The 13,220-nt window shown below is 36.4% G+C and overlaps 1 protein-coding gene across 2 annotated transcripts in view; it reads right to left on the bottom strand.

The window, feature by feature from the left end:
- Window positions 1–11,657, bottom strand: part of grik2 (glutamate receptor, ionotropic, kainate 2) — a 786,146-nt gene extending 774,489 nt beyond the window's left edge. Inside the window, exons 1-2 of one of the 2 annotated variants that reach the window (XM_039747858.1) lie at window positions 11,368–11,657; window positions 6,883–7,263 (exon numbers count right to left, since the gene is read on the bottom strand). In XM_039747858.1, coding sequence (XP_039603792.1) covers window positions 6,883–7,000 — 118 coding nt within the window. In that variant the 5' untranslated portion in view covers window positions 7,001–7,263; window positions 11,368–11,657. Of the gene's footprint in view, window positions 1–6,882; window positions 7,575–11,367 lie in introns of those variants that run through there. The other variant, XM_039747859.1, reaches the window with a different exon arrangement.
- Window positions 11,658–13,220: the final 1,563 nt, after the last annotated feature.

Here is a 13,220-nt window from a genome sequence, read left to right on the forward strand (position 1 = left end):
TTAAATATGACATAATATACACAGTCTGCGGTGGGCTGGCACCCTGCCCAAGGTTTGTTTCCTGCCTTGTGCCCTGTGTTGGCTGGGATTGGCTCCAGCAGACCCCCATGACTCTGTAGTTAGGATATAGCAGGTTGGATAATGGATGGATAGATAGATAATATACACAGTGTTTTAAAAGAAATGTAACTGCTTCATATAGAAATTACATTTTAACGATAGATAGATAGATAGATAGATAGATAGATAGATAGATAGATAGATAGATAGATAGATAGATAGATAGATAGATAGATAGATTTTCATTGAAAACTTGGATTCAAGCTGCATAGTGGTAAATTAACACAATGTGATAAATACCACTAATCATGTTTACATTAAAACAAAGTACAATGTTGTTTTAATAAATTGCCTATTATATTCCAAAAGATTAAAGAAAGTACTAAACAAATCATAAACAGTACTTATGAAAGGACAACCCATATTTTTATGCAGCAGAGTTACTTCGCTATCAGTTTCAAGACTGACATCAAAGAAACATTATGATACACCTTACAAAAAGAAAGTCTACAGGATCAGCGTCTTACAATTAAATAATACTTGCCAGAAGTGATGCATTAAACTGTTCCACAGAAAAAGCTTGAAGGCTACAGTGACATTGTTTAGTAACATTACTTTATACTAACTGCATGCAGATGTTTAATTTAAGGACACCACTGATAATCCAAGAAAGAGATGATGACAGAATAGAAGATAGAAAATAGATCATTCTGGGGATACTTCAGGAGGTTTAAGAGTCAGAATTTGACATGGTTTAAAGAATGATGCTAACATTAGAAATATAGAAGGGAAAATTTAAAGGTTAGGACAGCATAGCCAGACATCATGCATAATTTTGTTGAAGCCACAACAAGAGACTCTGTCTTTTTTGCCATTGCCTGTGATCATTTAGAAAACAATGCTTACTAGAATAAATCTTTTAGTCATAAACCCCATACTCTTTTACTCGACGTCTTAACACTGCAATTTCATTGCTACTTTTGCGAGACACCTGTGATTATTGATTTGCAGTTCAAATAATGCCATGCATTTAACAAAAAGTATAAGATTTTCTTAAATCAGAAATGAGGGGACCCTGGAAAATGTGGTCACTTCACAGTGCTTTCAATCTGGTTTGACTCTGGGTGTGGTGCCTGCTGTATGGGATTTAAGAAAAATGACAATTGAGAGGATATAATTCAGTCACTCAAACTTGCTTGATTAATTTGCCTGCTCAGCATGTGTATGTGTGGGTTTCCTTTGGGGCCTTTGAATTCCTCCCAGATTCCTTAAAACATGCTGTTAAGTTGAGTGACAGCTCTAAATTTACCTAGTGAGGTAAATGCATGCATGCGTGGACCCACAAACGCACTGGTGTACCATCTAGGGCTGGTTCCCTATCATATTTGTTGCTGCTTAGATAAGCTGTTGGGTTTTAAACGGAAAAACAGCAGGTTAGAAAATGGAGGAATGCTCATTTAGAATTGCTTAAAATAAAATTGTATTGTTATAAGATAGCAAGTCTACCATACTATTCTTCCAGCTTTTATTCATTCCTCCATCAATTTTTTTTAAAACTACTTAATCCAGTTACAGGATTGCCGATGCCAAAACCTATTTTGCCAGTAATAGAGCAGAAAACAAATTGGGAAGGGTATAAGTTTTAATAACAACTTCAGACAACATTCATTATCTCAGCTTTTATCTCTTTTTCCCTATACCAGAAGCACAAGTCATAAGGCAAGAATCAACTGTTGATACTGTAATTATCAGTTCATCAAAAAGCACACCTTCACACTAACTTACATCATGTCAATGTAGACTAGCCAACTGACTTAGTATGCACATATTTAAAAGACTAAAGGAAGAAGGGGGAACTGGAGAAAATAGACAGCAAACAGGTATGGAGTTCAACCTAAGTACCTTGAAACAAAAAGCAGTGCCAATTAAACTATACTTATAAGATATAACCAATCTTACTGGTTATTTTATAAAATCTTGTAGGACTAAATCATAGCTAAAGTTGTTTGAATACTAAACAGGACATAAACTTAAAGCTGATTTATAAATTATGGATTATTGTTGTATAATTATCAGAGGTCTTTACACAAGACAATGTATAAAATCAGGATAAACTGGAACTATTCAAACATGCTTTTCACAAACAGAAACACAGGAAATATCACGTTGCTTGTCCAACTGGTCAGGTCAGCTCTGCTTATCTTAGTTGTGAAGAATAAAGTAGCCACAATACACTGGACTAAAGGCAGCAACTGGGAAAAGAAATTAGGCAAAATTTTCAACAAAATGAATGAATATAATAAGTATTTAACTCTTATCAAGCCACTTTTGCCTATGAGCATCAACAGATCTTTAATTGTAAAAACGGATTTAAAAACCTGATTTTTTATATCCGCGTAACCACAATGAAGCAGTGCCAACTTCCTTCAATAAAATTTCTTTAGAAACTGACTATTAACAGTTTATTCAATATCAGAAAAATGTTAACAAAAAGACAATCACTAAAATATTCACTTGCAGTTCTGCTCATCCTGGTTGATTATAGTACTTATTATGAATAAAAATGATGCAGAGATTAGTGTTGCTGAATCACAGCTCCCAAACACTGGATCCAAATCACAACTTCACGCATTCTCCCTATGTGTCCAAGGGTTTTTTCTTCTACTCTGAGTTATTTTCCTACATCATAAAGATATACTGGATGTCTTAGGTTAATGCTAAACTGTGAATCAGTGTATGTTCCCTATGATGGCACTTCAAGTTTCAGTTCTTGTTCAAAGCAGTTCTAGCTTCCCCATGCCTCCATGAATCAGACTACCTGGTTTAGGAAACGGAAGGATGATGAAAGAAACAATCAAATATAATTAACATGCCCCTTACATACTGTAGTATTCTATCTTTTGCTAATTTATTTTATGACAAATTAAATACAGCTAACTATTACTAAGCAAGTGAGTAAATTAGATAAGCACATATTAAATGAAATGAAATAAAGAATTCAAATTCTCTGGTCCAGAAATAGCTTAGAGTAAGTCCAGAAGGACAGATTTCAGTCTGCAGAGACATTGAAATATTCTTTTTGTTTTAGCATGTAGCTCTTTAGAAAGCTACATTATGTTTTGTGTAGAGTATGTCAAGCTTTTCCATGGTCAGCGGATAAATATATACACTACGGTGATGAGCATTACCCAGGGCGAAAATATATGTCGACTTTGTTCAGCTCTGACATTTGAGCAGAGAAACTGTGTTTTGACAGACTTTTGTAGGAATGATACATGAACGCAGTTGCCTTAACGTGTATAATAAAGCTGTATAATTTATTAAATGCATTTTGAAAGTAAGATGAAACATTATTGGTATCTAATTTAATTTTTATTATTATTACTACTATTAGCATTCTAATTATTGTTCTTTTAATTTTTTTCTCTGATATAATTAGTTTTAGATGAAAAGCCTTTTAGTCCTGTTAAATACTTCACCAATCTCAGTCAACTAAGGTACACTTCACACCAGCTTATATTCAACTTTCACATCATCTGAAGATGAACCCCAATTCTAATATTAGTTAACACATTCTTGTACTTCTCCATGCATTTATCACATCTGTTCCTCTCATGCTCAGCGATGAACATGCAAATCACCTGGCTAAAATATTAAACCAAAACAAATAGCTAAATTCTAATTTCCATTTACAAAACAAAGCTTATTTCAAAGTGGGCCACTCATTTCATTATGTAGCAGGAAGTTTGCAAAATAATATTTTGATGCTTTGAGATTTCTGGTTACCTTTAGTCTTGAAACTTTACCAACTGTGTGGTGATAAATGAAGGATATGGCCTTTGGCTGTTGAGAACACATTTAAAGGGCCTGACATGTTGAATACTTTTATACACAGGAGTGAAATAAAATATTGTATGTTGTGTGTTATACGTTAACGACTATGGTGGAATAAAATATTGCATAAGTATTCATATAGCAAGAATTAAAATATCTTTGACCAAAAATTGAGACTTTCCATCATTTTAACCATCGTCATTACACTGTTTATTGGAAAGACTTCAGGCGCTTTTTTATTACGTGTGTTTATATATTTTTTTAAAATGTTATTTTTTTCCATTTGTGTTTGTGTATATAATATATATATAAAATAAAAGATCGATATACAATATTACATAATATGTATGTTCAAATATATGTATGTATAGTACAGTAAATATTATACACACGTGCACACGCACACCACTTTTATATATGAGGCATTTATGCTTTGGGCGACAGCTATTAAAATAAAATACAACCAATGAAAAGCTGGGTATATGCCATTATAAACACTGTGCTTTAATATCTGTTTTTTCCAAATGTTTATGTCGGTATGAATATATTAGAATTTTACTCAGTAAATATCGTTATTGTTTTTGTCCAGTTTGCTACAATACAGGTAACTATTACTTAATTTTATCGCTATGCATTCTCAACGGTGTTCATAAAATGTAATTAGTCGAAAGCTTCTGCTTAAATTCCACCTGAATTGAACAGGCTGTAAAATGTAAGTTCGACTACTACGTGTGATTCAAATCGCTATAGAGAAAGAAGAGCCGGAATATATAAACAAAAATTCGTAAAGCAAAAATTAATGCGTGACATAGCGGCACACTTCCACAACCATGAAACGATCGAAAAATATTTGTGAATATTAAAAATTATTTTTATGTTGCCAGCAAACCAACAAGTGATATATGAAAGAAATTTCGGTTTCAATATTAAATGCTTTTAGATAATAGGTCTATACATGAATGAAACTGTTCACATTTGACTATGTTTATATATATATATATATATATATATATATATATATATATATATATATATATATATATATATATATATATATATATATATATATATATATATAATTCTGCATCAGGCTGTTTCGGAGTCACCGTCTCGTTCATCTAAGAGTTGAGCAGCATCCTATCCCCAAATTACGTCCAGAATAATGGGGGCAGGGGGAAGCGACAGAGTGAGTATCGTGTAGATGTCTGAGGTATGCAATAAACTTCGTCGACCGCGATCGGGAGTTATCAGGTTCGGAGACAGACAAACACACACACGAGCACACTTGCTCACAAGGGACTGCCCCGCGTAGTAGCCTGGGCCTGGCTACGAGAATGAATGTGTAGTTGTGAGCGAAAGGTTTCATCGACAGGCGCTCCAGCCCGTTGCCATAGTGGCAGCTGATTGCGGATGCGGTCTGCTTTTTAAGCAGGGCCTCCAGAAGCTATTACTGTCAGTACGTGTAGGTGACACCCGCACAGTAGACGCTGTCTTCCAACTGAGGCATAAAGGAAGGGCGAGAAAGCACGAGTGAATCACCGGCATCGCAGCCACAAAAACCTTTTAGGTGATAGAGACATAACCCGCTGTACACAATCGCACATGTTCTTACTCCAGACATTTTGCGTTAAACGTGTTTCAGGCGCTCCAACACAAAGCATTTTGCACATCCTTCAAGCTATTTGTCGGGTCCACGTTAAAAAAAAAAAAAAAAGAAAAAACGTGTTTGCAAAATTGTGCAGTGAGGCGAGGGCTCTGGTGTTTAAACTGAATGCTAGACGCCACGTACTTAAAACAATTTATTCCTTAGCATGGTTGCTATTGGCAACGGGCAGAAAACTACATACTGAAAAGGGGGCTGAAAAAAATAGAGTTCGGAAAATTCAGTGAAAATGAGCCATGCTTTGTCGCCATTCTTTTAGTAACTGTGCATTTCCCAGCTATGACTGGTTTTGTGTCGTCTTTTTCTTCGATTTTTTGTAATATTTATGCTGGTAAGGGGTGAATTTCCTTTGTTGACATGGGTCACCCGACAAGAGCATCGCCCGACAAAAGGAACAAACCGACTCAAGTCTTTAAAACACACCTGCTGCTTGCCTGAAACTTGGCACCGTTCACAAAAGAAACCAAGAAATGTATGAAAACAATATATTTCAAACCATTAAACAAGTCTTTTTAAAATGTTGCATATTCTCTCTTTATATATAAAACACATGAAAGCTTGTCGTTAAATCACAATTTCTCCAACATGTGTAAGAAACCGTTGCGTTTGTTCAACCGAATGACTCACAGTAAACGCATGAAATGATTCATTAACCATCCCCCACACTGTAATCTTCCAAAACTCTGCTACCACAATCTTTTCTCACCATCTGATTGCCTGCCATTCATATTATTTTACTGAAAAGTAAAATCAGTAAGTTTTTGGATACCAAATGTTTCTTTCTGGCCGTGTACATACCGGGGTACACATTACTCTGGTGTGCTAAAAGTTTTGGGCAGGCACACGCGAGTTCTACTTCTTTCCAACTCTTCCATATTTGCCTATATGTCAAAAACATGCGTTTCAGCATACCAGAAACAGACAGCCTAATTACTTTGGTATGCCTAGAATAGCAAGAGCAACCAGAATAAAATGTAAGACTGATGTGATTTTTAAATTTAATAAAATTAATTAGGAACCTCCACAGAGCCGTGCTTCCCCTCGCGTTGTGTTTTTTTAAGAACTGGGCACTTCTGGTCTACAGTCGGACAACTTTCGGGTGCAAACCCTCATGGGGCATTTAAAGAAGCCGCTGTAATCTAGACAGTGTTGTCATTAAAAAGAAAAGGGCATGAACGGGGTCAATGGATACAAGTAAACTGTGAAGAACAGCCTAGTGATGGCGTCCAAAAGAAATGAGATGTAAGGTTACTGCTATTCTTCCATACAATTTCGAACAGCAGCACAATTACAAAGTAATGGAAATGCAATTAAAAATACCTTACCAAATCGTAAAACGTGCGGCATGCTTTGTGAATATCCCACACATAGCAATAGCAGCAGGAGAAGCCCAGCGGTGCACCTGAAGATCAGTTTAGTTAGAACTGGGGAGATAATCTTCATGTTGTATCTGTAATGCACAGCGTTTATTCCCCCTCTGTTGTTAGATTCCCCGGAATACTTCTATTGACGTTTTGCAGGGTGATGGCCCTCAGTGAGGATCACGGCATGGTCACTTAAAGAAGAAAGCAAACGCTTCCCAAATCCATTAGCAATCCCTGCATGTTCTTCTCTCACTGCGCCAAGAAGCAACCTTCCGATGCAAGGAATGGTGGGACATCCATGTTAGGCTGTGCAAATCCCGCAGAAATCCATACACGAGTAGCCTGCAACGAAAAGACAATCGGTATGTATCCAGGCAGGCGACTCTGATGATTAAAGGGAAACGGGAAGCAATTCGCAAGCTCTATAAGCAGCGGTGCACTAGGCTATCCTTCTACTGCACTGCTGCACAGCTTCTGACGTGGAGCCAAGATTAGGCTGAGGAAAAACGATAGCTTATTACAGTACTGCTGACCAGATATACTTCCCGATTTTCTATGTGCCATTCAAATGATCCTACATCTTTCCCTGCCTCTTGTGATGGAGCTGAGGGTTTCATTCATTTGCGTTTTCATGTGCTTTGTCTCTATCATTAGACGTCCCTACCGGTGGGAATATAGTATGCTTCAGTGCAGAAATCAATGCATGCATTTTAATAGACGGTTTGCGAGGTCGAAATCACTTAGCCTTGGTGTTGAGAAAGGGGCACATCAAGCGATTTCAGGAGGAATTCCCAATTTAAGGCTTAGGAGTAGATATTTGCTTCCCAAAAATAGACAACAGACTGCTGGTTCTTTCGTTATAAAAGCAATATTGTTTGCGTGTTAGACTAGCCACCTTAAACTTTCATTTATTTATTTCTTCAGTAAAATATGGGCACGTGTAGGAAGTTTTTCATATGGGATATTTCAAAATATTAAGTCAACGAGTTAGCGGTTTTCTTTGAAGAGTTTAAATCTTTATTTAGATTCAGTAAATTACTGCATGTTTTGTATCTGCACAACACGAGGTGTTCATGTTAGACATTAAGTTATAATTATTTGTTTTCCTTCAAAATGACTGTATCTGCTCTTTAGTAATACTAGTGTTTCTAAAAGTAGAAGCTAAAGTATTAAAGTTTTTAGTTTATCATGTGTCTAGCAGAATTACATGGGTTTTCATTTTGTACATATCACAGAGCTAATTTACATTCCCGACATATACAGTATCTACTCATTTATTTGTCAAAAAATCAAGTCAGCAGTAAATATACTCTTGATTGTGCCACGGAATAATGCTTATATATGCTATAGATGTGGGTGAGAATGCTTGCCAATGCGGGTTAGCGAATGCCGGTGTAAAGCCGAATTCTTGCGGGTACGCGCACGCGCACTCGTTTTCGTGTGAGTGAACAAGTGTATTTGTGCTGCTCGCCTGCGAGTGCTTGTGTGGGTGTGAGGGACTTTAGATTTCTCTTTGTGCAAGCATCGGGAGATTAAACGGCTTAGCTCCTAAGATAGTTTATACCTCGGTGCAGAAGTTAGACTTTTATATGGAAAGCTGATTTATGAAAGGTAACACGTTCAGCTTTTAAATGAAACTGAATGCCTAGGTACAACGGGAAGATTGGCAGACGACAGAAAAGTTTAAATGCCATACTATAGACGTGTCAAAATCTTTAAAGCCTTAACCAATCGTATATAGTGATAACATGAAGCTGAAAAGAACGCCTAGCGGTTTGAAATGTCAACTACATAGGATTCCGTGGCTGCCAGTCTTCTACAAATTAGAATCTGAACACATTAAAAGATGGGACTATTCATTACCTTGCATTTAAAAGTTTAAGGCTCAACTGCTGTTAATTAAGTACTTGTATAAAGTCCAGGTAGACTGGTGTGCGACAAGTCTATGTTCTTGGCCTGGTCACTGTCTATCTAGAATTTGCACGTTTTAGCTGTGGTTTCCGGATTGTCTCGTTTATCATCACCACATCTCAAAATAAAATGTGCATATCTAATGACAGCCCTGGACCCTTAACTGCCACAGTATTAATGAACGCACATGTGTGAACGTTTCAATATAATACGCTGGTGTCCCGTCCAGGATTAGTTCAAGCCTTGCGCCCAAAGATACTGAGATTTAGTTCCAGTATCCCTTCGATCCTCTACTGGATTGATTTATTAATTGGTAGAACTGTATATATGCGTGTAAAATGTGTTTATATTTGTTTCTATAGCTGTTGCACGTGTCTTCCGAGATTAATCATTTATCTTCTAAAAAAAGGCATTTCGTGGCTAGCACCTACTGCTGTATAGACTGCCGTCCACTCAAACACTTCAAAATCCATTTAGTATTGATGTAGAAATCTGTGCTAAATAAAGTAATGAGATGCCCTTAAAACTTTCGTTGTTTCAGAGGGTCCTTTTTTGCCTAAACTGCGAGGCACACTGTACAGAACGTGGGCAGCATGACTTCAGTACCACGGACAGCACCTATACGTTGGCCATTATTTTTTATGATTTCTTATTTTGTAGTACCTGTATACACTCTTATAAATATTTTAATCTCAAAAGGACCTACTCATTATACTGTAGTTTGCATTCGGTTTTTTTTCTCTTATATGCAGATCATATTTTTATGTGGCATTTCAGGTCTTCAATTGAGTCTTTAATCTTGATGTGTTCTGATAATCAAAGAAACCCCCAGCTCCAATGTGGAATATTAATGTTGCAAAGGGTATCCTTGTTAAAATGCATTATACATGCTTCATTCACGCTGGTATCACAGTCTAATATGTCACAATGTATCATACAAGAAAAATTCCAAACTATATCGGTATGGCTACAAGTAGGCAAATCTCTACCTTCCAATCAATAGCTCAGGGTAAACATTTCCCGTTTCAATGAATAATGCATGTATTGTAGTGCAGTGCAAGAAAGACGATTTTTTTCATTTTTATTTAAAAGTTATGAGCTGTTATAGTATGGCAATATAATGTTTTAATTTCCACAGTTTTCGTTAAACTATCCTTATGTGCTGTGTTACCATTTCATAATTTATCATACAAATACGTTTAAAACAATTGAAGTCGACGAGTCATAAATAAAGACTTTTTTGATCATATCTTTTAAAATGTGGGTGGGAAAGGATCCCGCTCCTGCACGTGAATTCCTTTCTGGTGTTTGTGCTCTCCTGTTTATTTTCTCAAGTCACTGAACTGGTGTTTTAGCAAGCACAGTCTTATTACAGATTAAATTGATCGAAGATGTTTTTTAGCCAAATCATAGATATTAAAAGCTACACTGAATAACGTTTACCTTTATTTAAATAAAATTATAAGCGTAGGTTACTTTTTAAAGGATTGTCTATTTATGTTGTATTAACGATATATATCAGCTTTCAGTTCAAAACTCAGAGCGTTTGAAAAATGAGAGCTTTGTATGATTGCCTGTGTACGAAGGAAACGGAGAAACGGCAGAGAGTGCGTAAGAGATGGTACATACATTTTCATTGTCACTTTAAACGCTTTTTAGGAGTATCTGAAAGTGTGTTATAAATGGAAAGCATTAACCATTCAGCAGCTGCCTCTCTGGGGCCAACTTTTAAGGTTTTGTTTTAAATATGAAAATAGAACTGAAACGTGTATATGAGGACGATAAAAAAAATCAGACACTATAGGCTGCATCACCCAATTTCAATATTCCATTCAACTCTACACAGCCAAATGAAATGGAACTCATTTTTATATGTTTCAGAAAATATAATGGATATTAAACTCTGCCACCAGCCCCCACCCTCGGCCCCGAAAGAGAATGAAAGTAAACATATTTAAACCATCATATTGAAGTCACATAACGACACCAAATGCCTTTTAAATTCTAACAATAAGAAATGCATTAGCTCAGAAGCAGAAAGTAGAAGAGACATGCATTTTAAATGGGGGTCAAATGAAGAAGCAGGAGGTCACATTTCTCCACGGTTTATTAACTAACAACTGCAACCTTTTAGACGACTGCACATTGCCACCAAATCACGTACCGTCACCATTCCCATTATATTATACAAAAGGGGGGCTCTTTATTATTTATATAGTTGAATCGCTCAATATGCCTGTCTTTTTTATATTTTCTTTTATTTTAATTCGAACTGAAATAGTCTTATATAGGACTGAGAGCAGCCCGAGGGAATGGTAAGGGAATGCACGTACAATGTGTAGATGAAAAGTAGTGGTAGTTACATTATGAGAAAAAACTCTGCATCTTAGAAAGCTCTACAGTGTAACGTGTAAGAAAGCGGCCCAGAATCAATACCTTTAGAATCAAATATGAGAAAAAGTTATGCTTAACGATGTAGTAGTTAATAATAAATTGTTTAGTAAGAAAATGCAACAACCTTAAGGTGTTTCTTACCTTTGTATATAGCGAAGCAAAATCAGCTGCCGGAGTGTTAGAAGAACCACAGAAAGTAGTTCATTTGTTCCAATAGCTGAGCGAAATCAGTCCTGTAGCAACTGTAAGCTCGCTGTGTTCGGGCTACGGACAAGACACGCCTCCTGCCGGTCAAGAAGCTCGCTGCTTAAAGATACAGCTTGGTTTAGAAAGAAGAGATTGGAAGTGTTTTCAAATAATTATCTACTGATTTAATGCAAAGAGCATTAACATCTAAACGAAATAAAGCGATAAAAGGTATTTGCCATCGTGTGATTTGCATTTGTTGTGCATATTCTTTAAAACGAAAACACAACTGAATATAAATTGCGATCAAGTTTTTTAAATGGAATCACCCGCGTATATGTCAATTCTTATACCTAATGTTTAAGAATAGTGAACGCAATTGTCTTTTGAAGCTGAAAAAAAAATGTTAAAGGAAATGAAGGGGTTTGAGAACGGAGGAGGGTGGAGGAAAGGGGAAGGCGAGGGGAGAGCTGTAATTAAACACTACACAGCCCTCTGTGCACTGATGCTCAAATGCTGAGAGACAATATTGAGTTCATTTCTTTACATCCACACCTGGAAACACAATAATAGGCAAACAATCCGTCTTCACAGTATATTTTGGCTTTCTTAATTTATTAATCTATTAGGATTTTAGAGGGGCAACTAGAAGGTACAGAGGATTTAATTAATTCTTTGTATAACAAAGCTAATTCCAAAATACGTTTTTACCTTACGCTGCCAGGTTCGTTACACACAAAGGTTCCAACTTTAACTTAATGGACCCAGATCTAAGATATATATTGCTGTTTTATATCTGTGCAGAACGCAATGTGTTCATATTAGCAGTTGTTACGTGCTGTCATGTTTCAGCGCGAACACCACATTATGAAAAGCTTTTGCCTAATTGCATCAATAGGAAAGGTGAACCCCCGATGTTGTGGTTAGTTAATCTGATCTATCGGTAAAGTGACTGCGCATATACCTGTTCAGTCTTTTTTTTCTCCCGAAAACTGTAAACGTCTAAATAGTTTCTTTTAATCTAAGGAAGAGCTCTTTTTTAAAGTGTTTCGGTGCAGGATTCATGGAGGTGGAATTTGTGATTGACCGTATAGGGCTTTCATGGAATTTACTCACAGACTGACAAGAAGAAAAAAAAAACCGAATGACGGCTGTCACCTTTACTAAGCAAGTTAGATGATCGTTCCCTTTTAAATATGTAAAATTGTACATTTCAGAGCTCAGCGTTGTAGGAAGATCGCACTTGTGATTCATCATGAAAGGGCTCTTTTTTGTGAGCTCTACTACGGTTAAAAGAAACAAACATCTATTTGTGATTAGTAAATAAATAGTCAATGAGTCTAGTGTGGGTCAGGAACAAGAGAGTACAGATGCGCCACTGAGCCCCTGCAATTGTTGGTGTGACTTGCAGACAAATTGGCTCGGACTGCATTCTTTAATTACAGTCAGTCTTCCATGTCTAACAGAAAATTAATTATTCACCTCATCTGCCTGTGGAAGTAATACCCGTAGCTTGTGGAGAAAAAGTTGTTTTAAGCCATATTTATGCCTAACAAACACAGGAGCACAACAAGATAGGTGCGTTTATATTTGTGTATACATCGCAGTGTGAAGAAATGGTTTAAAAATTGGTCGGTTTTCTAAAAAAAAGGATATCATTACATGTGTATTTCACAATTGAATACCACAGTCGGTGAACCAGTATTTTTCTAAAGTTTTTATACTGTGTATTAAGATAATATACGCCGCTAATGAAGGAAACACTAAGGGAAAAGCCCCCCCTAATGGGCAGTTGTTTATACCATTCT

This window comes from Polypterus senegalus, chromosome 3, assembly GCF_016835505.1.
Source record: "Polypterus senegalus isolate Bchr_013 chromosome 3, ASM1683550v1, whole genome shotgun sequence".
In the NCBI taxonomy this organism is placed as follows: domain Eukaryota; kingdom Metazoa; phylum Chordata; class Cladistia; order Polypteriformes; family Polypteridae; genus Polypterus; species Polypterus senegalus.